This window comes from Salvelinus namaycush, chromosome 23, assembly GCF_016432855.1.
Source record: "Salvelinus namaycush isolate Seneca chromosome 23, SaNama_1.0, whole genome shotgun sequence".
Lineage (NCBI taxonomy): Eukaryota > Metazoa > Chordata > Actinopteri > Salmoniformes > Salmonidae > Salvelinus > Salvelinus namaycush.
The window spans coordinates 3357335-3382586 of NC_052329.1; the positions used below are offsets into that span (position 1 = coordinate 3357335).

At 46.4% G+C, this 25252-nt stretch overlaps 2 protein-coding genes across 2 annotated transcripts in view; both read right to left on the bottom strand.

Annotated features, from left to right (window-relative positions):
* Window positions 1–7689, bottom strand: part of dhx36 (DEAH (Asp-Glu-Ala-His) box polypeptide 36) — a 72977-nt gene extending 65288 nt beyond the window's left edge. The window contains exons 1-5 of the mRNA XM_038960979.1: window positions 7046–7689; window positions 6639–6802; window positions 5993–6103; window positions 5716–5899; window positions 5531–5569 (exon numbers count right to left, since the gene is read on the bottom strand). Of these exons, the coding sequence (XP_038816907.1) occupies window positions 5531–5569; window positions 5716–5899; window positions 5993–6103; window positions 6639–6802; window positions 7046–7330 (783 nt within the window). The 5' untranslated portion in view covers window positions 7331–7689. The remainder of the gene's footprint in view (window positions 1–5530; window positions 5570–5715; window positions 5900–5992; window positions 6104–6638; window positions 6803–7045) is intronic.
* A 16518-nt stretch (window positions 7690–24207) lies between these two features.
* Window positions 24208–25252, bottom strand: part of LOC120018913 (probable G-protein coupled receptor 149) — a 23489-nt gene continuing 22444 nt past the window's right edge. The window contains exon 4 of the mRNA XM_038962132.1: window positions 24208–24834. Within this exon, the coding sequence (XP_038818060.1) occupies window positions 24208–24834 (627 nt within the window). The remainder of the gene's footprint in view (window positions 24835–25252) is intronic.

Sequence of the window (25252 nt, forward strand, 5' to 3'; positions counted from 1 at the left end):
GCTGGTGTAACTGAGTCAAGTTTGTCGACCTCCTTGCTCGCACACGCTTTTTCAGTTAAGCCCACAAATTATTTATAGGATTGAGGTCAGGGCTTTGTGATGACCACTCCAATACCTTGACTTTGTTGTCCTTAAGCCATTTTACCACAACTTTGGAAGTATGCTTGGGGTCATTGTCCATTTGGAAGACCCATTGCGACCAAGCTTTAAATTCCTGACTGATGTCTTGAGATGTTGCTTCAATATATCCACATAATTTTCGTTACTCATGATGCAATCTATTTTGTGAAGTGCACCAGTCCCTCCTGCAGCAAAGCACCCCCACAACATGATGCTGCCACCCCTGTGCTTCACAGTTGGGATGGTGTTCTTCGGCTTGCAAGGCTTCCCCTTTTTCCTCCAAACATAACGATGGTCATTATTGCCAAACAGTTCTATTATTGTTTCATCAGACCAGAGGACATTTCTCCAAAAAGTACGATCTTTGTCCCCATGTGCAGTTGCAAACCGTAGTCTGGCTTTTTTATAGCGGTTTTGGAGCAGTGGCTTCTTCCTTGCTGGGCGGTATTTCAGGTTATGTCGATATAGGACTCGTTTTACTGTGGATATAGATACTTTTGTACCTCTTTCCTCCAGCATCTTCACAAGGTCCTTTGCTGTTGTTCTGGGATTGATTTGCACATTTCGCACCAAAGTACATTCATCTCTAGGAGACAGAACACTTCTCCTTCCTGAGCGTATGACGGCTGCGTGGTCCCATGGTGTTTATACTTGCATACTAATGTTTGTACAGATGAACGTGGTACCTTCAGGCATTTGGAAATTGCTCCCAAGGATGAACCAGACTTGTGGAGGTCTACAATTTTTTTTCTGAGGTCTTGACTGATTTTTTTTTATTTCCCCATTATGTCAAGCAAAGAGGTACTGAGTTTGAAGGTAGGCCTTGAAATATATCCACAGGTTCACCTCCAATTGACTCAAATTATGTCAATTAGCCCATCAGAAGCTTCTAAAGCCATGACATCATTTTCTGGATTTTTCCAAGCTGTTTAAAGGCACAGTCAACTTAGTGTATATAAACTTCTGACCCACTGGAATTGTGATACAGTGAATAATAAGTGAAATAATGTCTATAAACAACTGTTGGAAAAATTACTTGTGTCATGCACCAAGTAGATGTCCTAACCGACTTGCCAAAACTATAGTTTGTTAACAAGACATTTGTGGAGTGGTTGAAAAACAAGTTTTAATGGCTCCAACCTAAGTGTATGTAAACTTCTGACTTCAACTGTAGATTAAGTTTCCTTACTATGGGTTGTGCATGTAATATGAAAAAGTATGTTTTTGTTAAGAGAGGGATGTGATTTGAGAAGCTATAAGAGATAATTGCCCCTTTCACAGAAAGATCCCAGGCGAACCCAGGCATTTCACGTAAATACATTCATGATTTCCTGCCCAAAGGGGGTGGCGGTTCGTGTGCAAAGTAAATGGTTATTGTAATTAAGAGTAGTTTCTGAATGTGTCAATATTAAGTGTCTCTGTCCCTCTCTCTCTCCTGTCATTCCACTAGGGATCTGTTCTCAGCGTATTACGTCTCCAGTCAATAACCGATGCAGAGTGTGTGTTTATCCTGTGTCCCCATGTAATTAGCTAGTATATAAATACTTAAACCAATGTGTAGTACTGAATCATAAGTAAAGCTCATGTTTTTGCAAATGCAAGGAGGTTACAATAGTTCAGAACAATGATATGATACGAGGTTAGGATTAATAAATTGACTGTTTATAGATGTGATAGGTATTTTAAATTTTAGAATTTAATTTGGGAGATGGTAACTCTTTAAAGAACTGCTCTCGTGGTGCCCCAGATCCTAATGAGTTAAATGTTACATGATTAATTTAACAATTAAACATATTTAGGTAATTAGATAAATAACAGTCTTCAGATTAATGTTAAAGTCAAGTCACGACAAGTTGGACTCAGTCTTTTACCAAATGGGGATATCTTCTGTATACCAAACCTACCTTGTCACAACACAACTGATTGGCTCAAACGGCATTAAGAAGAAATTCCACAATTGAACAAGGCACACCTGCTAATTAAAATACATTCCATGTCACTACCTTATGAAGCTGGTTGAGAGAATGCCAAGAGTGTGCAAAGCTATCAAGGTAAAGGGTGGCAACTTTGAAGAATCTCAAATATAAAATATATTTTGATTTGTTTAACACTTTTTTGGTTACTACATGATTCCATGTGTTATTTCATAGTTTTGATGTCTTCACTATTATTCTACAATGCAGAAAATAGTAAAAATAAAGAAACCCTGGAATGAGTAGGTGTGTACAAACTTTTGACTGGTACTGTGTGTGTGACAGAGGTCAGTTTATTAGGTACACCATACCGTTCCTGCAGTCAGCATGCCAATTGCACACTCCCTCAAAACTTGAAACATCTGTGGCATTGTGTTGTGTGACAAAACTGCACATTTTAGTGGCCTTTTATTGTCCCCAGCACAAGGTGCACCTGTGTAATGATCATGCTGTTTAATCAGCTTCTTGATATGCCACACCAGTCAGGTGGATGGATTATCTTGGCAAAGGAGAAATGCTCACTAACAGGGATGTTAACAAATTTGAGAGAAATATGTTTTTTGTGCATATGGAACATATATCCCATGAAACATGGGACCAACACTTTACATGTTGCATTTATATTTTTGGTCAGTGTATATGAAAATTGGCAAAAATGTAGTTGCAAGGTTTTCATCAGTCAGAAACGTTTTACAAGATGAGATCCTATTCTTGTCTGAGGTAAAAACGCCCACATGGCCTAGCATCCACATGGTAGGCAGAGGCCTAGCATCCACATGGTAGGCAGAGGCCTAGCATCCACATGGTAGGCAGAGGCCTAGCATCCACATGGTAGGCAGAGGCCTAGCATCCACATGGTAAGCAGAGGCCTAGCATCCACATGGTAAGCAGAGGCCTAGCATCCACATGGTAGGCAGAGGCCTAGCATCCACATGGTAAGCAGAGGCCTAGCATCCACATGGTAAGCAGAGGCCTAGCATCCACATGGTAAGCAGAGGCCTAGCATCCACATGGTAAGCAGAGGCCTAGCATCCACATGGTAAGCAGAGGCCTAGCATCCACATGGTAAGCAGAGGCCTAGCATCCACATGGTAGGCAGAGGCCTAGCATCCACATGGTAGGCAGAGGCCTAGCATCCACATGGTAGGCAGAGGCCTAGCATCCACATGGTAGGCAGAGGCCTAGCATCCACATGGTAGGCAGAGGCCTAGCATCCACATGGTAGGCAGAGGCCTAGCATCCACATGGTAAGCAGAGGCCTAGCATCCACATGGTAGGCAGAGGCCTAGCATCCACATGGTAAGCAGAGGCCTAGCATCCACATGGTAAGCAGAGGCCTGGCATCCACATGGTAAGCAGAGGCCTGGCATCCACATGGTAGGCAGAGGCCTGGCATCCACATGGTAGGCAGAGGCCTGGCATCCACATGGTAGGCAGAGGCCTGGCATCCACATGGTAAGCAGAGGCCTGGCATCCACATGGTAAGCAGAGGCCTGGCATCCACATGGTAAGCAGAGGCCTGGCATCCACATGGTAAGCAGAGGCCTGGCATCCACATGGTAAGCAGAGGCCTGGCATCCACATGGTAGGCAGAGGCCTGGCATCCACATGGTAGGCAGAGGCCTGGCATCCACATGGTAAACAGAGGCCTAGCATCCACATGGTAAGCAGAGGCCTAGCATCCACATGGTAAGCAGAGGCCTAGCATCCACATGGTAGGCAGAGGCCTAGCATCCACATGGTAGGCAGAGGCCTAGCATCCACATGGTAAGCAGAGGCCTAGCATCCACATGGTAAACAGAGGCCTAGCATCCACATGGTAAACAGAGGCCTAGCATCCACATGGTAAACAGAGGCCTAGCATCCACATGGTAGGCAGAGGCCTAGCATCCACATGGTAGGCAGAGGCCTAGCATCCACATGGTAAGCAGAGGCCTAGCATCCACATGGTGGGCAGAGGCCTAGCATCCACATGGTGGGCAGAGGCCTGGCATCCACATGGTAAGCAGAGGCCTGGCATCCACATGGTAAGCAGAGGCCTGGCATCCACATGGTAAGCAGAGGCCTGGCATCCACATGGTAAGCAGAGGCCTGGCATCCACATGGTAGGCAGAGGCCTGGCATCCACATGGTAGGCAGAGGCCTAGCATCCACATGGTAGGCAGAGGCCTAGCATCCACATGGTAGGCAGAGGCCTAGCATCCACATGGTAGGCAGAGGCCTAGCATCCACATGGTAAGCAGAGGCCTGGCATCCACATGGTAGGCAGAGGCCTAGCATCCACATGGTAGGCAGAGGCCTAGCATCCACATGGTAGGCAGAGGCCTAGCATCCACATGGTAGGCAGAGGCCTAGCATCCACATGGTAGGCAGAGGCCTAGCATCCACATGGTAGGCAGAGGCCTAGCATCCACATGGTAGGCAGAGGCCTAGCATCCACATGGTAGGCAGAGGCCTAGCATCCACATGGTAGGCAGAGGCCTAGCATCCACATGGTAGGCAGAGGCCTAGCATCCACATGGTAGGCAGAGGCCTAGCATCCACATGGTAGGCAGAGGCCTAGCATCCACATGGTAGGCAGAGGCCTAGCATCCACATGGTAGGCAGAGGCCTAGCATCCACATGGTAGGCAGAGGCCTAGCATCCACATGGTAGGCAGAGGCCTAGCATCCACATGGTAGGCAGAGGCCTAGCATCCACATGGTAGGCAGAGGCCTAGCATCCACATGGTAGGCAGAGGCCTAGCATCCACATGGTAGGCAGAGGCCTAGCATCCACATGGTAGGCAGAGGCCTAGCATCCACATGGTAGGCAGAGGCCTAGCATCCACATGGTAGGCAGAGGCCTAGCATCCACATGGTAGGCAGAGGCCTAGCATCCACATGGTAGGCAGAGGCCTAGCATCCACATGGTAGGCAGAGGCCTAGCATCCACATGGTAGGCAGAGGCCTAGCATCCACATCGTAAGCAGAGGCCTGGCATCCACATGGTAAGCAGAGGCCTAGCATCCACATGGTAAGCAGAGGCCTGGCATCCACATGGTAAGCAGAGGCCTAGCATCCACATGGTAAACAGAGGCCTAGCATCCACATGGTAAGCAGAGGCCTGGCATCCACATGGTAAGCAGAGGCCTAGCATCCACATGGTAAACAGAGGCCTAGCATCCACATGGTAAGCAGAGGCCTAGCATCCACATGGTAAGCAGAGGCCTAGCATCCACATGGTAAGCAGAGGCCTAGCATCCACATGGAAAGCAGAGGCCTAGCATCCACATGGTAAGCAGAGGCCTAGCATCCACATGGTAAGCAGAGGCCTAGCATCCACATGGTAAGCAGAGGCCTGGCATCCACATGGTAAGCAGAGGCCTAGCATCCACATGGTAAGCAGAGGCCTAACATCCAAGTTCATCGGGAGGAAAAATATGTCTCAGATCTTACCTCTTTCTTTCCAAAGGATGGAAGCTTTTCCCTGAATTTCTGCCCAAAAAAATAAACAGGAAACATGAATTACTACAAGCAGTCCATCACCACCAGTTATATTGGTGTTATGATAACATGTGTGTTTATCAATAATAAACACAGTAATTATAATACTGCTCATTTTTTATGAAGTGAATTGTCACCAGCATGTCTAGGTATTTAGAGTCTGCCTTCTTCCTCTCTAGATCTCTCTTTAACTGCTGGTCCAGGGCATTCTCCCTGACCACCTCCTGAAACAAGTACTCCAGGTCTTTATCCTTCCCTCTCCTCTCCTTCTCCTCCCTCTCTTCTTGGGGTTCAGCTTTAAGGACATCCTGTGGGAGGTAACTGAGAGGCAGGAGAAAGAGACATGATTGTGAATTGCTTTAACGAGTGAGCATGACAATAGGAACAACAACAACAATCTAGAAGTTAGCCTACCGTTGTGATGTGAGTGGAGTGTTCTGTACTGGCCTCTCCTCATCCTCCTTCTTCTCTTGCTTGAGATCAATTTTCAGGACATCCTGAGAGGGCTCATCACCATCGAAGTAACTGGAACACACATCAGGTGAATAACAGTGGTGTAGTAAATCAAAGGCTGAATGCTTTATGTTTCAAAAGCATTGAATGTAGCCGATGATGTTGCAATCTAGTGGTGACATGAGCCCTCCTAAATAATCCACGAACTTAGGAGATGTAAAAGGAGTTTAATAATAGTACGCAGCTGCAGGAAGCAGGCTCATGTCCACAACACACAGAGAACCCATGCATAGGGCCTAACGATGTCCTGGAGACTAGGGTTAGGGCTGGGGCCTGTGGACCTGAACACATGACATCACTGTCTGTCTGTCTGTGGGTGTCACAGTACATGACAGAGTCTACTGCAGCTGTATTCTTCTGAGAGACTGGGAGTGTCCAACATTACAATCAACTTTAAAGGTGAGTCTAGACTGACTGATCTACAAATCACCTTGAATCATAAATAACTACTCAAAAGTATTTGTAGATCAGTCAGTCTGTCAGAATTGACCCACAATACATCATGGTTTTGATGCTCTCGAACACAGCCAGTAAGACCATGCCTTACCAGTGGCTGCCTCTGTCCGGTCCTGACGGGGCTGAACGCCAGTGCTCAGATGTGGAGGGGTGGGCCTCCCTGGCTGGGCCCGGGCATGTCGGTCCTCTCTGGACAGTGTTCAGCAGATTAGTGATATGCTGTTCCCTGGACTCATCCATCTGAACCACTGCCCGCTACACCGCCAGGGGAAACCAACTGCATTAGTACAGAGTTAATCCTGATACATGCTAGATACTATAGTTTTATTCGAGATAGGTAGGTACTTCGTTATCAAAAAACAGGTATAGGTAGTTGTCAGCCGTGATAGTCAACGAGACTAAGTAGAGCAGCTGACTACCAACGACAACAGCCCAAGCAAGCCACTACACACCAAACAGATACACAGGTGCCTCTGTAACTAATGTTACACTACTAACCGATTTTCTCTCATTTTCTTTCCTCTTCAAGCCTCCCCATTTGGCGTACCACAGTCCGATCTCCCGGCCCTTTAGATGCGGGGGTGGACGGTTTGGTCCCCCACCTCTCCCTCCTCGTTCTCCCCGGTCCTCCCTCGACTCCGATTCGGTGCTCCGCGGGTGTCCACCACCACTCGACCCAGCTTGGCGGTCCCACCTCTCCCGGCTTCCATCCCGTCCGAATCCTCGACCTCCTCTTCGGCCACCTCGTCGGCCGCCTCTGCCCCCATAACCTCCATAACTCATACCGCCTTTAAAACCACAGGAACACAGCTATGGCAAGCTAGCAGTGCAAGACACTGTCTGTAGACTTACAAATTGGGACTACCCAGGTAGCTAAATTTGCTGCACTATTCGAAACCTTTGCCTTGGGATTGCTAGCTAACGTTAGCTAGTAAACGTTACAACGTTAGCCGGCCCGTGGATCTCGTAGATGTGCTAAATTAATAATTGTATATCTCGAAGCGTGTACATATTTGAGATGAAGTTCGGAATACCTAAGCAGTTGAATGTGAAGGAAACAAATAGTATTTCCGCTGATATTAAGTGAAAATCAGTAATGTTTTTTGCAGAGATGTGAGTCTTGTATATAGATTTATATCCGGTCGCATAGTGTACACAACAATGAAATAGTCGATGAATGATGACGTTTCCCTCATGATTGGCCCGAGAGGATAGCCTTGGTTCACATTGACTCTTTGCTGTGAAATTTCCTAGGTGGAGAGAGAGCACTATTTTTTAGAGACTAATGTTGTTAAATTGTCTTAAAGGAAATTGCTGAATAAAAATGTCTCTAAAACAGATGGCATTCATATACAATGTTATTTTCATGATGTAGCATGCACACCCACCAGTGTTTCCCCTAGGATTTATTTCTGCAGCCGTGGCAAAGTTAGCATGGGGGTGGTCCTTTTGCTGGGGTTGTCCCGGGTAGGCAACCCGGCGAGACCCCAAAAGACTCTGAATGCATTAAATGCTACAAATATTTATGTTGTAACTTGTCACTCCAGGGTTTTTTTCTGGATCAAAATGGGACTGGTTGTGAGTAGTGGGGGCATGGAAGAGGCCCTCGCCACAGAGATGTCGTTTTTTGCTGTTTTAAAGGGAATTTCCTGCAATTCTACATCCCTTTTTGCCATGACTTATGCCTTGTTCGTATGCTATCTGAGTGACTCAAACATTATAACAAAATCAATGTGGGCCCCATGAGAGAAGGAGAGAATTAAAAATGTTAGATTCTCCTGACTGTCTAGTTATAATTTTAGTGATTGTTAGTTCTCAAAGATTATCTTATTTAAAAATATATAGGTCCATTATATTTTTTACATGCATTATATCTGGTGTTAGACGTTTAAGTTTACACCGTTTTTTAATCATATTTTTTGGAGTGGCAGCAACGATTTAGCAGCGGCAGTTAAATTAGTATTTGTATTTAAAAAAAAAAATAATTTCACCTTTATTTAACCAGGTAGGTCAGTTGAGAACAAGTTCTCATTTGCAACTGCGACCTGGCCAAGACAAAGCAAGGCAGTGCGACACAAACAACAACACAGAGTTACACATGGAATAAACAAACGTAGAGTCAATAACACAATAGAAAAAAGTCTATATATAGTGTGTGCAAATGCCGTGAGGAGGTAAGGCAGTAAATTGGCAATAGTAGCGAAGTAATTACAATTTAGCAAATTAACACTGCAGTGATAGATGTGAAGATGATGATGTGTAAATAGAAATACTGGTGTGCAAAAGAGCAAAAAAGTTAATAAAAACAATATGGGGGTGAGGTAGGTAGATTGGATGGGCTATTTACAGATGGGCTGTGTACAGCTGCAGCGATCGGTTAGCTGCTCAGATAGCTGATTTTTAAAGTTAGTGAGGGAGATATAAGTCTCCAACTTCAGCAATTTTTGCAATTTGTTCCAGTCATTGGCAGCAGAGAACTGGAAGGAAAGGCGGCCAAAGGAGGTGTTGGCTTTGGGGATGACCAGTGAGATATACCTGCTGGAGCGAATGCTACGGGTGGGTGTTGTTATCGTAACCAGTGAGCTGAGATAAAGCGGAGCTTAACCTGGCAAAGACTTATAGATGACCTGGAGCCAGTGGGTCTGGCGACGAATATGTAGCGAGGGCCAGCAGACGAGAGCATACAGGTCGCAGTGGTGGGTGGTATATGGGGCTTTGGTGACAAAACGGATGGCACTGTGATAGACTGCATCCAGTTTGCTGAGTAGAGTGTTGAAGGCTATTTTGTAAATGACATCGCCAAAGTCGAGGATCTGTTGGATAGTCAGTTTTACGAGGGTATGTTTGGAGGCGTAAGTGAAGGAGGCTTTGTTGCGAAATAGGAAGCCGATTTTAGATTTAATTTTGGATTGGAGATGTTTAATATAAGTCTGGAAGGAGAGTTTACAGTCTAATCAAACACCTAGGTATTTGTAGTTGTCCACATATTCTAAGTCAGAACCGTCCAGAGTAGTGATGCTAGTCGGGGGGGGGGGGGGGGGGCATTGTATGGCATTGAATTTCGTTTGGAGGTTTGTTAACACAGTGTCCAAAGAAGGGCCAGATGTATACAGAATGGTGTCGTCTGCGCAGATGTGGATCAGGGAATCACCAGCAGCAAGAGCGACATCGTTGATATATACAGAGAAAAGAGTCGGTCCGAGAATTGAACCCTGTGGTACCCCCATAGAGACTGCCAGAGGTCCTGACAACAGGCCCACTGATTTTACACACTGAACTCTATCTGAGAAGTAGTTGGTGAACCAGGCGAGGCAGTCATTTGAGAAACCAAGGCTGTTGAGTCTGCCAATAAGAATACGTTGATTGACAGAGTCAAAAGCCTTTGCCAGGTCGATGAAGACGGCTGCACAGTACTGTCTTTTATCGATGGCGGTTATGATATCGTTTAGTACCTTGAGCGTGGCTGAGATGCACCCGTGACCCAGCTCGGAAACCGGATTGCACAGCGGAGAAGGTACGGTGGGATTCGAAATGGTCAGTGATCTGTTTATTAACTTGGCTTTCGAAGACTTTAGAAAGGCAGGGCAGGATGGATTTAGGTCTGTAACAGTTTGGGTCTAGAGTGTCACCCCCTTTGAAGATAGGATGACCGCGGCAGCTTTCCAATCTTTAGGGATCTTGGACGAAACGAAAGAGAGGTTGAACAGACCGGTAATAGGGGTTGCAACAATGGCAGCGGATAATTTTAGAAAGAGAGGGCCCAGATTGTCTAGCCCAGCTGATTTGTACGGGTCCGGGTTTTGCAGCTCTTTCAGAACATCTGCTATCTGGATTTGGGTGAAGGAGAAGCTGGGGAGGCTTGGGCAAGTAGCTGCGGGGGGTGCTGAGCTGTTGGCCGGGGTTGGGGTAACCAGGTGGAAAGCATGGCCAGCCGTAGAGAAATGCTTGTTGAAATTCTCGATTATAGTGGATTTATCGGTGGTGACTGTGTTTCCTAGCCTCAGTGCAGTGGGCATCGGGGAGGAGGTGCTCTTATTCTCCATGGACTTTACAGTGTCCCAAAACTTTTTGGAGTTAGAGCTACAGGATGCAAATTTCTGTTTGAAAGAGCTAGCCTTTGCTTTCCTGACTGACTGCGTGTATTGGATCCTGACTTCCCTGAAAAGTTGCATATCATGGGGATTCTTCGATGCTAGTGCAGTCCGCCACAGGATGTTTTTGTGCTGGTCGAGGGAAGTCAGGTCTGGAGTGAACCAAAGGATAGATCTGTTCTTAGTTCTACATTTTTTGAAAGGGGCATGCTTATTTAAGATGGTGAGGAAATTACTTTTAAAGAACGACCAGGCATCCTCTACTGACGGGATGAGGTCAATATCCTTCCAGGATACCCGGGCCAGGTCGATTAGAAAGGCCTGCTCGCAATAGTGTTTTAGGGAGCGTTTGACAGTGATGAGGGGTGGTTGTTTGACCGCGGACCCATTGCGGATGCAAGCAATGAGGCAGTGATCGCTGAGATCCTGATTGAAAACAGCAGAGGTGTATTTGGAGGGCAAGTTGGTCAGGATAATATCTATGAGGGTGCCCATGTTTACGGATTTAGGGTTGTACCTGGTGGGTTCCTTGATCATTTGTGTGATATTGAGGGCATCTATCTTAGATTGTAGGACTTCCAGAGTGTTAAGCATATCCCAGTTTAGGTTACCTAACAGAACAAACTCTGAAGATAGATGTGGGGCAATCAATTCACATAATGTCACGTTCTGACCATAGATCTTTTGTATTTTCTTTGTTTTAGTGTGGTCAGGGCGTGAGTTGGGTGGGTAATCTATGTTTTCTATTTCTGTGTTGGTTTTCTGTGTTTGGCCTGATATGGTTCTCAATCAGAGGCAGCTGTCAATCGTTGTCCCTGATTGGGAACCATATTTAGGTAGCCTGTTTTCTGTTGGGTTTTGTGGGTGGTTTTTTTCAGTCTTTGTGTGTCTGCACCAGATAGAACTGTTTCGGTTTTCACTTTGTTGTTTTTGTATTTTGAGTTGTTCACTTTCATTAAATAAGATGAACAATTACCATGCTGCGCATTGGTCCTCCGATCCTTCAAACGTCTCCTCCTCAGACGAGGAGGAAGACGACAGCCGTTACACATAAGGTGTCCAGGGCACAGCTGAGAGCTGAGGGGGGTCTATAACAGGCGGCAACAGTGAGAGATTTATTTCTGGAGAGATACATTTTTAAAATTAGAAGCTCGAACTGTTTGGGCATAGACCTGGAAAGTATGACAGAACTTTGCAGGCTATCTCTGCAGTAGATTGCAACTCCTCCCCCTTTGGCAGTTCTATCTTGACGGAAAATGTTGTAGTTGGAGATGGAAATCTCTGAATTTTTGGTGGCCTTCCTATGCCAGGATTCAGACACGGCAAGGACATCAGGGTTGGCTGAATGTGCTAAAGCAGTGAGTAAAACAAACTTAGGGAGGAGGCTTCTGATGTTAACATGCATGAAACCAAGGGTTTTACAGTTACAGAAGTCGACAAATGAGAGCGCCTGGGGACACGCAAGGCCTGGGTTAACCTCCACATCACCCGAGGAACAGAGGAGTAGGTTGAGGGTACGGCTAATATAGGGGAAACACTGCACGCACGCACGCACGCACGCACGCACGCACGCACGCACGCACGCACGCACACACACACACACACACACACACAGTGGAGTCTCTAAGACTTTGTGCCAAGTGTAATGGAAGCTAATCCTTAATGAGGAGGTCAGGACCGAGTTTGGGAAACCCTGGCATATTCAATAAAAGTGCCTTTTTGTTTGAAACGTTCATGGTGTGTTTGAGAATCTTCATTGACCACTCCAGGGGCCACCTGTGATTGTATCATCAAATCCTATGGAGGGCATTTAAGTCCAAAATAATTACATATTAGGGTCAAATTAAATTCACATAGAAGCCAAACCAGAACAGTAAACGGATAAGACTAAAATAAATGATTTTAACAAGTGTCTTGTTTCAATGCCTGTGGTGTGTAGAACACAGTACATTATCTTATGGCTTTTTTCAAACATCACTTAGCTGCAGTTGCCTTTCTGGCTCATATTGTATATATTGATCCAGAGCTGTTCGAAATGACTGGGGCTTCATATCCGAAGAGACTGATGTTCTTCACTACGTGTTCAGTCTTCCGGCGCTCCCCCTAACACAGAGTTTTTAATTGGACTGTGTTCAGATTGCCTTTAGGATTTTGTTGAAATCTGTTGAATTTATAGGGAAGTGAGATGTTATTATAATTTTTTTTACAGAGCAGAGCTAATTAGTGCCCTAAAGCATGGCAAATGGGAGCGAAGGAGAGAGGAGAGAAGGAGAGAGAATGAGAGGAGAGAGTGAGAGAAGGAAAGAGAATGAGAGGAGAGAAGGAAAGTGAGAGAAGGAGAGTGAGAGAAGAAGAGAGAATGAGAGGAGAGAGAATTAGAGTAGAGAGAATGAGAGAATGAGAGGAGAGAGAATGAGAGGAGAGAGAGTGAGAGAAGGAGAGAGAATGAGAGAATTAGAGGAGAGTGAGAGGAGATAGAATGAGAGGAGAGAGTATGAGAGGAGAGTGAGAGAAGGAGATAATGAGAGGAGTGAGAATTAGAGGAGAGAGTTAGAGGAGATATAATGAGAGAGAATGAGAGAAGGAGATAATGAGAGGAGAGAATTAGAGGAGAGAGAGTTAGAAGAGATATAATGAGAGAAGGAGAGATAAGGAGATAATGAGAGGAGAGAGAATGAGAGGAGAGAGTTAGAAGAGATATAATGAGAGAGAATGAGAGAAGGAGATAATGAGAGGAGAGAATTAGAGGAGAGAGTTAGAGGAAATATAATGAGAGAGAATGAGAGAAGGAGATAATGAGAGGAGAGAATTAGAGGAGAGAGAGTTAGAAGAGATATAATGAGAGAAGGAGAGATAAGGAGATAATGAGAGGAGAGAGAATGAGAGGAGAGAGTTAGAGGAGATATAATGAGAGAGAATGAGAGAAGGAGATAATGAGAGGAGAGAATTAGAGGAGAGAGTTAGAAGAGATATAATGAGAGGAGATAATGAGAGGAGAGAATTAGAGGAGAGAGAGTTAGAAGAGATATAATGAGAGATAATGAGAGGAGAGAGAATTAGAGGAGATATAATGAGAGAGAATGAGAGATAATGAGAGAAAGAGATAGAGGGAGAGTGGGTAACTCTTGAGAGTGATACTGAAAGAAAGGGAGAGCTTTTAAGAGGGTGCAAGATTGAGGGAGAGAGAGTCATGCGTGTGAGACGTGTGAGGCAACAAGGAAGATCCCACATAAACCCGGAGTCCCTGTCATGAAACATGGATCATATTTTCACCAAGAGCCCTTTGAAATGTTCTTCCTCACCGTCTGCTTCTCTCACCTCTGAAGCTGTAATTCTCACAGTAATAATGAAGGAGTCTGTGACTCTCTTGTCATGCTTACCATCCGTCAGTCTGTCTGTACCTCATCCATCATTATGGCGGTGCCGCGTTAGACCCAGTCATCCAGCCAATGAATCAACCCCAACCCCACTACTCAACCTCAATAGAAATGACTTCAGTATCCATTACGTCAAGGGTGATGCTGCTATTCAATCAAATAAATGAAAATTGACATCAGTTTAAATGAAGGACAGGAGATTAATTCTCTTTGGGGTTATGACTTTTTTTTTTATACCAAGATCCAGCCTTCTGTGTGTACCTAATGTGAGTCCCCATGTCTCATGAGGATATTTCACTTCCTATTCTACCTTTAAAGATCTGCCATTTACCAGTTCTGACTGAAATGTATTCCGTCTGTGAGAAATATCATGGGAGAAGACATGAAAGATTCACTATAAGTCTGGGTTTGAATCAGAGGTTTCCTCTGGCGTTGAAATTAGGGGGGAAATCCGGACGTATCTCCTTCTGCTATTGCCTTTTGTCTCAACTTTGTCATTATTTGAAACCTGTGAGACAGGGAATGAGAGGGTGGGGGGCAAAAGAGAAGGAGGGGGAGAGAGTGAGGACAGAGAAAGAGAACGAGGGGGAGAGAGTGAGGACAGAGAAAGAGAAGGAGGGGGAGAGAGTGAGGACAGAGAAAGAGAAGGAGGGGGAGAGAGTGAGGACAGAGAGAAAAGGAGGGGGAGAGAGTGAGGACAGAGAAAGAGAAGGAGAGAGTGAGGACAGAGAAAGAGAACGAGGGGGAGAGAGTGAGGACAGAGAAAGAGAACGAGGGGGAGAGAGTGAGGACAGAGAAAGAGAAGGAGGGGGAGAGAGTGAGGACAGAGAGAAAAGGAGGGGGAGAGAGTGAGGACAGAGAAAGAGAAAGAGAAGGAGGGGGAGAGTGAGGACAGAGAAAGAGAACGAGGGGGAGAGAGTGAGGACAGAGAAAGAGAAGGAGGGGGAGAGAGTGAGGACAGAGAAAGAGAAGGAGGGGGAGAGTGAGGACAGAGAAAGAGAAGGAGGGGGAGAGAGTGAGGACAGAGAAAGAGAAGGAGGGGGAGAGAGTGAGGACAGAGAAAGAGAAGGAGGGGGAGAGCGTGAGGACAGAGAAAGAGAAGGAGGGGGAGAGAGTGAGGACAGAGAAAGAGAAGGAGGGGGAGAGAGTGAGGACAGAGAAAGAGAAGGAGAGAGTGAGGACAGAGAAATAGAGTTAGCTAGAGGGGGAGGGTTGCTTTAGTATGGATTGAATAATTGAATATCCCTCCCCCATCTGTGTTTCCTTGAGGATGGTAAAGGAGTACCTCCCGCTGGTACCTGGCAACCAACAACCTTTGACCCCCATACTGAATTATTTAACCCAGAAGTGATGACGATTTAGTGGTAATAACACTTTACATTGTGTTGCACTACACCTAAACAGCTTTTATTCTTCAAGGTACAAGATTGTCATTATATTTTGTTAGTAGGAGGATGAGATGAAAGGGTTTCAAGACAGATTATGAATGTGACATTTACCGTGTCAAGAGCGAAGACTCCTCGGACATAAAACAATGACAGAAACGCTCCTCTTCCCCTAACAAAGCATTCCTTACCCCAGGACACACTTCCTGTACCCCTCAGTGTCTACCCTGGCCACAGAGTTCACGTTCAAAAAGCTAATAGCGAGGAGGTTAAAGCTGCAACAAGAACACAGAGGATCATGACAGCAGCGTGACCGGTACATGGGAGAGAGACCGGGGGGGGGGGGGGGGGGGGGGGGTCACTCAAAAACAGAGCAGCTGAAATCACATTAAATAGAGGAAAGAGGAGGAGGACAATAACATTTCCACTGAGGACTGTTGGGAATAACTGCACTAGTTACCACACACATCACAGAGACACAAAGACTATATACTGTATCAGCTAGTCAGTTAGTTACAGTAGTTAGTAATGCCTACTGAAGTGTGTTCGATAGTGTGATAACTAGTCTGTTGGTTATGTTATAGTGGATTCAAATCTATCAGTGAATTTGTTTTGACTGATTGTCAGTCATTCAATTAGCATAGATAAGTAATTCATACAGGTAAACAAACATTCCTCCCAGCCTTCTCAGTGGTGAGCCGTGCATCCTTCCTCAATGATTTACAAATAAGAAGAAAAACACTCATCTAAAAATGTGTACCGTATGGAAAGAAAACTTCAATACCATATACTCACATGAATGAATAAATGAGCAAGTGGTGAGTTTATTTCCATTCTGCTTGGCTGAAGAGATGTGATGCTGCTGCATTGAAAGGGTTAAAACTCTGCTAAAACTCTTGTCAAAACACTGAAATGGTCTCTATTCATTACAAGGTCAAAAGTCAACTCATCTACTGGGACCCATTGGTTATGATTCATAAGCCATAGGATTCATAAGCCAAGCCATATGATTCATAAGCCATAGGATTCATAAGCCAAGCCATATGATTCATAAGCCATAGGATTCATAAGCCAAGCCATATGATTCATAAGCCATAGGATTCATAAGTCAAGCCATAGGATTCATAAGCCATATGATTCATAAGTCAAGCCATATGATTCATAAGCCATATGATTCATAAGTCAAGCCATATGATTCATAAGCATTATGATTCATAAGTCAAGCCATATGATTCATCTGTTAGCCACTTTTCTCTAACTTGTTTTTGTTGTTGCCTTAAAGCATTGTGAATGTAAAAGCATTTTACAGTGTTATTTGAGGCAATTTTCTAGTATAAATATTTCATGAGCACATTCATAGGAAGGATGAAACATTATGTGACACGTGACAAAGCTTTTCTCTGCTGAAAGACACAACACAACACAACACAGACGACACACAACAAAACACATCCTTTATGGAACATGAAATAAAACCTGGAGGCAGCTCACATGAGTGTCTGAAATGGTCCCCAAACACAGACAGTATAGTGAAGAAGGCGCAACGGCACCTTTTAAACCTCAGGAGGTTGAAGAAATGTGTCTTGGCCCCTAAGACGCTCACAAACTTTTACAGATGGACCAACGAGAGCCCTCCGGGACATCTACAGCACCCGGTGTCACAGGAAGGGCAAGAAGGTCATCAAGGACCTTAGCCACCCGAACCACGCGAGCCACGGCCTGTTCACCCCGCTACCACCCAGAAGGTGAGGTCAGTACAGGTGCATCAAAGCTGGGACATACAGACTGAAAAGTAACTTCTATCTCAAGGCCATCAGACTGTTAAATAGCCATCACTACCCGGCTACCACCCGGTTACTCAACCCTGCACCTTAGAGGCTGCTGCCCTATGTACATAGACATGGAACACTGGCCACTTTAATAATGTTTACAATCTGTTCAACCCATTTCATACACTATATACAGTACAAGTCAAAAGTTTTGACACACCTACTCATTCCAGGGGTTTTCTGTTTTTAAACTATTTTCTACATTGTAGAATAATAGTGAAGACATCAAAACTATGAAATAACACATATGGAATCGTGTAGTAACCAAACATGTGTTAAACAAATCAAAATATATTTGAGATTTGAGATTCTTCAAAGTAGCCACCCTTTGCCTCGATGACAGCTTTGCACACTCTTGGCATTCTCTCAACCAGCTTCATGAGGTAGTCACCTGGAATGCATTTCAATTAACAGGTGTGGATTATAAAAAATTAATTCGTGAAATTTCTTTCCTTCTTAATGCGTTTGAGCCAATCAGTTGTGTAGTGACAAGGTAGGGGTGGTATACAGAAGATAGCCCATATTATGGCAAGAACAGCTCAAATAAGCAAAGAGAAACGACAGTCCATCACTATTTTAAGACATGAAGGTCAGTCAATACGGAAAAATGGAAGAACTTTGACAGTTTCTTCAAGTACAGTCGCAAAAACCATCAAGCGCTATGATGAAACTGGCTCATGAGGTCCACCACAGGAAAGGAAGACCCAGAGTTACCTCTGCTGCAGAGGAGAAGGTCATTAGAGTTACCAGCCTCATATTGCAGCCCAAATAAATGCTTCACAGAGTTCAAGTAACAGACATCAACTGTTCAGAGGAGACTGTGTGAATCAGGCCTGCAAAGAAACCACTAGTAAAGGACACCAATAAGAAAAAGCGACTTGCTTGGGCCAAGAAACACGAGCAATGGACATTAAACCTGTGGCAATCTGTTTTTTGGTCTGATGAGTTCAAATTTGAGATTTTTGGTTCCAACCGCCGTGTCTTTGTGAGACGCAGAGTAGGTGAACGGATTACCTCTGCATGTATGGTTCCCACTGTGAAGAAGGGAGATGGTGTGATGGTGTGGGTGCTTTGCTGGTGACATTGTCTGTGATTTATTTAGAATTCAAGGCACAACTAACCAGCATGGCTACCACAGCATTATGCAGTGATACGCCATCCCATCTGGTTTGCGCTTAGTGGGACTATCATTTGTTTTTCAACAGGACAATGACCCAACACACCTCCAGGCTGTGTAAGGGCTATTGGACCAAGAAGGAGAGTGATGGAGTGCTGCATCAAATGACCTGGCCTCCACAATCACCCGACCTCAACCCAATTGAGATGGTTTGGGATGAGTTGGACCGCAGAGTGAAGGAAAAGCAGCCAACAAGTGCTCAGCATATGTGGGAACTCCTTCAAGACTGTTGGAAAAGCATTCCAGGTGAAGCTGGTTGAGAGAATGCCAAGAGTGTGCAAAGCTGTCATCAATGCTACTTTGAAGAATCTCAAATATACAATATATTTTGATTTGTTTAACACTTTTTTAGTTACTACGTGATTCCATATGTTTTATTTCATAGTTTTGATGTCTTCACTATTATTCTACAATGTAGAAAATAGTAAAATAAAGAAAAACCCTTGAATGAGTAGATGTCTAAACTTTTGACTGGTACTGTATACAAAAGTATGTGTACACCCCTTCAAAACTGTTGCTGACAGGTGTATACAATCGAGCACACAGCCATGCGATTTCCATAGACAAACATTGGCAGCAGAATGGCCTTACTGAAGAACTCAGTGACCTTCAACAGCTCAGCCGCGAAGTGGTAGGCCACACAAGCTCATAGAATGGGACCACCGGGTGCTGAAGTGCGTAGAAATTGTCTGTCTTCAGCTGCAACACCCACTACCGAGTTCCAAACTGCCTCTGGAATCAACGTCAGCACAATAACTGTTCTTCAGGAGCTTCATGAAGTGGGTTTCCATGGCCGAACAGCCGCACACAAGCCTAAGATCACCATGCGCAATTCCAAATGTTGGCTGGAGTGGTGTAGAGCTCGCAGTCATTGGACTCTGGAGCAGTGGAAACGTGTTCTTTGGAGTGATGAATCACGCTTCACCATCTGGGTTTGGCGGATGCCAGGAAAATGCTACCTGCATGAATGCATAGTGCCAACTGTAAAGTTTGGTGGAGGAGGAATAATGGTCAGGGGCTGTTTTAGTTCTAGTGAAGGGAAATCTTTAAGCTACAGCATACAATGACATTCTAGACGATTCATTGCTTCCAACTTTGTGGCAAGAGTTTGGGGAAGGACCTTTCCTGTTTCAGCATGACAATGCCCCCGTACACAAATCGAAGCCTATACAGAAATGGTTTGTTGAGATCGGTGTTGAAGAACTTGACTGGCCTGCACAGAGCCCTGACCTCAACCCCATCGAACACCTTTGGGACGAATTGGAACGCAGACTGATCTATTAACTGATCTACTCCTCCTATGGGTCCTCCTCCATTGGGTCCTCCAGGCTCTCAGCCTCGGGAGCTTGGTTTCTCCAGGCTCTCAGCCTCGGGAGCTTGGTTTCTCCAGGCTCTCAGCCTCGGGAGCTTGGTTTCTCCAGGCTCTCAGCCTCGGGAGCTTGGTTTCTCCAGGCTCTCAGCCTCGGGAGGTTGGTTTCTCCAGGCTCTCAGCCTCGGGAGCTTGGTTTCTCCAGGCTCTCAGCCTCGGGAGCTTGGTTTCTCCAGGCTCTCAGCCTCGGGAGCTTGGTTTCTCCAGGCTCTCAGCCTCGGGAGCTTGGTTTCTCCAGGCTCTCAGCCACAGGAGGTTGGGTCCTCCAGGCTCTCAGCCACAGGAGGTTGGTTCCTCCAGGCTCTCAGCCACAGGAGGTTGGGTCCTCCAGGCTCTCAGCCACAGGAGGTTGGGTCCTCCAGGCTCTCAGCCACAGGAGGTTGGGTCCTCCAGGCTCTCAGCCACAGGAGGTTGGGTCCTCCAGGCTCTCAGCCACAGGAGGTTGGTTCCTCCAGGCTCTCAGCCACAGGAGGTTGGGTCCTCCAGGCTCTCAGCCACAGGAGGTTGGGTCCTCCAGGCTCTCAGCCACAGGAGGTTGGGTCCTCCAGGCTCTCAGCCACAGGAGGTTGGGTCCTCCAGGCTCTCAGCCACAGGAGGTTGGGTCCTCCAGGCTCTCAGCCACAGGAGGTTGGTTCCTCCAGGCTCTCAGCCACAGGAGGTTGGGTCCTCCAGGCTCTCAGCCACAGGAGGTTGGGTCCTCCAGGCTCTCAGCCACAGGAGGTTGGGTCCTCCAGGCTCTCAGCCACAGGAGGTTGGGTCCTCCAGGCTCTCAGCCACAGGAGGTTGGGTCCTCCAGGCTCTCAGCCACAGGAGGTTGGTGGCACCGTAATTAGGGAGGAAAGGCTTGTGGTAATGGCTGGAGCGTAATAATGGAACGGTATCAATGGTATCAAATACATTAAATGCCATTCATTTCATTCCATTTGCTCAGTTCCAGCCATTATTATGAGCCGGCATCTCCTCAGCAGCCTCCACTCCAGTCTCAGCAGCAAGGTAACTGATCGATTCCTCAGAGTCCGGGTTCTCAGCAGATTATTTAAGAGTAAAGGCACACTATTTAACACACACACACACACACACACACACACACACACACACACACACACACACACACACACACACACACACACACACACACACACACACACACACACACACACACACACACACACACACACACACACACACACACACATATTGATACAGTTAAACACAGACAGAGCATGCACCAGACACACAGTGGGATAACTCAGAGGAGCTGGTGATCTCCCTGTAGCCTCATTGGTGACGTTGATTGTAATAACAGGTCCATGTAGAGACCGTGAAGAGTGAAACCCTCCCCATTCTCTCTCTCTCTCTCTCTCTCTCTCTATTTCCTGATGGTGGAGACCCCAGCATGAATACTAAAATGGGTAATATTCTCTCCAGCCTTTCTCTCTGCTCTCCCTTTCTGTCTTCTCTTTCATTGCGCTGCTATCCTTTAGTCCTGCACCACCTTCTCTCCACCTCACCTCATCCCTTAGTCCTGCACCACCTCACCTCCTCACTCAGTCCTGCACCACCTCACCTCATCACTTAGTCCAGCACCACCTTCTCTCCACCTCACCTCATCACTTAGTCCAGCACCACCTTCTCTCCACCTCACCTCCTCACTTAGTCCTGCACCACCTCACCTCATCCCTTAGTCCTGCACCACCTTCTCTCCACCTCACCTCCTCACTTAGTCCAGCACCACCTTCTCTCCACCTCACCTCCTCACTTAGTCCTGCACCACCTCACCTCATCCCTTAGTCCTGCACCACCTCACCTCATCCCTTAGTCCTGCACCACCTCACCTCATCACTTAGTCCTGCACCACCTCACCTCATCCCTTAGTCCTGCACCACCTCACCTCATCCCGTAGTCCTGCACCACCTCACCTCATCACTTAGTCCTGCACCACCTCACCTCATCACTTAGTCCAGCACCACCTTCTCTCCACCTCACCTCATCACTTAGTCCTGCACCACCTCACCTCATCACTTAGTCCTGCACCACCTTCTCTCCACCTCACCTCCTCACTCAGTCCTGCACCACCTCACCTCATCCCTTAGTCCTGCACCACCTCACCTCCTCACTTAGTCCTGCACCACCTCACCTCCTCACTTAGTCCTGCACCACCTCACCTCCTCACTTAGTCCTGCACCACCTTCTCTCCACCTCACCTCCTCACTCAGTCCTGCACCACCTCACCTCATCACTTAGTCCAGCACCACCTTCTCTCCACCTCACCTCCTCAGTTAGTCCTGCACCACCTCACCTCATCCCTTAGTCCTGCACCACCTCACCTCATCACTCAGTCCTGCACCACCTCACCTTATCCCTTAGTCCTGCACCACCTCACCTCATCACGTAGTCCTCCACCACCTTCTCTCCACCTCACCTCATCACTTAATCCTGCACCAACTTCTCTTAACCTCACCTCATCACATATACACATAATGGACGTTTAAAGCACAGAATGGACACAGGATATGTGTTCCAGAAGTCTTAGGCAGCGGCAGCTAATGTTTTGTCACAATATACACTTAAAATATAGAGTTAAAAGGTCAGTCCTTCTGGATATGTCTTTCCAGTCTGCTTCCTGTGTGTGTGCATCAGTATTCTCTGTCCCCTCGTTGTTTTCCTGTGTGTGTGCATCAGTATTCTCTGTCCCCTCGTTGTCTTCCTGTGTGTGTGCATCAGTATTCTCTGTCCCCTCGTTGTTTTCCTGTGTGTGTGCATCAGTATTCTCTGTCCCCTCGTTGTCTTCCTGTGTGTGTGCATCAGTATTCTCTGTCCCCTCGTTGTCTTCCTGTGTGTGTGCATCAGTATTCTCTGTCCCCTCGTTGTCTTCCTGTGTGTGTGCATCAGTATTCTCTGTCCCCTCGTTGTCTTCCTGTGTGTGTGCATCAGTATTCTCTGTCCCCTCGTTGTCTTCCTGTGTGTGTGCATCAGTATTCTCTGTCCCCTCGTTGTCTTCCTGTGTGTGTGCATCAGTATTCTCTGTCCCCTCGTTGTCTTCCTGTGTGTGTGCATCAGTATTCTCTGTCCCCTCGTTGTCTTCCTGTGTGTGTGCATCAGTATTCTCTGTCCCCTCGTTGTTTCCTGTGTGTGTGCATCAGTATTCTCTGTCCCCTCGTTGTCTTCCTGTGTGTGTGCATCAGTATTCTCTGTCCCCTCGTTGTCTTCCTGTGTGTGTGCATCAGTATTCTCTGTCCCCTCGTTGTCTTCCTGTGTGTGTGCATCAGTATTCTCTGTCCCCTGATTGTCTTCCTGTGTGTGTGCATCAGTATTCTCTGTCCCCTCGTTGTCTTCCTGTGTGTGTGCATCAGTATTCTCTGTCCCCTCGTTGTCTTCCTGTGTGTGTGCATCAGTATTCTCTGTCCCCTCGTTGTCTTCCTGTGTGTGTGCATCAGTATTCTCTGTCCCCTCGTTGTCTTCCTGTGTGTGTGCATCAGTATTCTCTGTCCCCTCGTTGTCTTCCTGTGTGTGTGCATCAGTATTCTCTGTCCCCTCGTTGTCTTCCTGTGTGTGTGCATGAGTATTCTCTGTCCCCTCGTTGTCTTCCTGTGTGTGTGCATCAGTATTCTCTGTCCCCTCGTTGTCTTCCTGTGTGTGTGCATCAGTATTCTCTGTCCCCTCGTTGTCTTCCTGTGTGTGTGCATGAGTATTCTCTGTCCCCTCGTTGTTTTCCTGTGTGTGTGCATCAGTCTTCTCTGTCCTCTTCCTGCTTCCTGTGTGTGTGTCTCTTCTGACCCACCACATACACTGCTGCTACTGTTTATTATCTATCCCGTTGCCTAGTCACTTTATCCCTACCTATATGTACATATATACCTAAATGACCTCGTACCTCTGCACATCGACTCGGTACTGGTACCGTGTATGTAGCCAAGTTATCGTTACTCATTGTGTTATTATTTTTCTATATATTCCTTGTGTTATAAATTTTATATTTGTTTAATACTATTTCACTTTTTTATGAGAAGGGCCCTTAAGTAAGCATTTCACTGTTAGTCTACACCTGTTATTTATGAAGCATGTGACAAATAAAAATGTATTTGATTTGTGTGTGTGTGTGTGTGTGTGTGTGTATCAGGCTTCTCTGTCCTCTTCCTGCTTCCTGTGTGTGTGTATCAGTCAGACTGTCCTCTTCCTGCTTCCTTTGTGTGTGTATCAGTCTTCTCTGTCCTCTTCCTGCTTCCTGTGATGTATCAGTCTTCTCTGTCCTCTTCATGCTTCCTGTGTGTGTGTATCAGTCTCACTGTCCTCTTCCTGCTTCCTTTGTGTGTGTATCAGTCTTCTCTGTCCTCTTCCTGCTTCCTGTGATGTATCAGTCTTCTCTGTCCTCTTCATGCTTTCTTTGTGGTTATCAGTCTTCTATGTCCACTTCCTGCTTCATGTGTGTGTATCAGTCTTCTCTGTCCTCTTCCTGCTTCCTGTAGGCTTCGTTGAGCAGCTGTATCTCCTCGCGGTAGCCTCCTGTCTCCTGTTTCTGTCTGCGGCTGTTCTGCCGGTGGGCCTCCACCGTGTCAGGAATGTTGATGTTGATGTTGTCCGCCTCGGGGTTGCCACTATTGGGGATAAGCAGTGAGTAGGAGGCTGTCTCCCCCAGGTCACAGGACACAAAGCGGTTCTCCTTCCGAGAATAGCGCAGCGACGGGGAGCGGGCGTGGGTGGACGACTGGCTGATGTTAGAGATGATGGACACGCTGTCCATGGCCTCCTCGTTGTCACAGATCTCCAACACCTCCAGGTGGATCTTCACGTTTGTGTCCCCCATTGCCACCTCTCCCACCTCCACCTCCATCCCCACTCCCCCGGCCGGGCCCCCGGTGGTGGGGTCGTCTGCACTGGGCTCGTGGCCTACAGACTTGGAGCGGTAGACCTCCACCTTCTTGGCGGCGTGGGGGGAGATAGTGAGGCCGTCGCTGCTGACCTCATAGGTGGAGAGGGAGAGGGTCTTCCCTGTGGGGGAGAGCAGGGAGACGGTGCCCTGGAAGGCACACAGAGGGAGGGCCAGACCTCCCCCAGATCTCTGTAAGGACACAAGACAAACACAGACTACCGTCAAAATCTAGGAGAGCAATAACTATGCATTTTATCTACGGCATATACAGCAGCACACTTAAAAATACAGAGAAATCTTAGGGTACACCCCAAACTACAAAAAGGACAGATTAAAACGATTGAATAAAAACATATTAATATATTAACTGGTATATTGTCAAGTTGATGATGTACAGAATGTGTACGTAAACACAGATTTCATTCTGAGAGAGAGAGAGAGAAGAGAGAGAGAGAGAGAGAGAGAGTCAGAGAGAGAGTCAGAGAGAGAGAGAGAGTGAAAGAGAGAGAGAGAGAGAAAGAGAGATAAAAAGAGAGTGAGAGAGCGAGAGTGAGAGAGAGAGAGAGTGAAAGAGAGAGAGAGAGAGAGAGAGAGAGAGAGAGAGAGA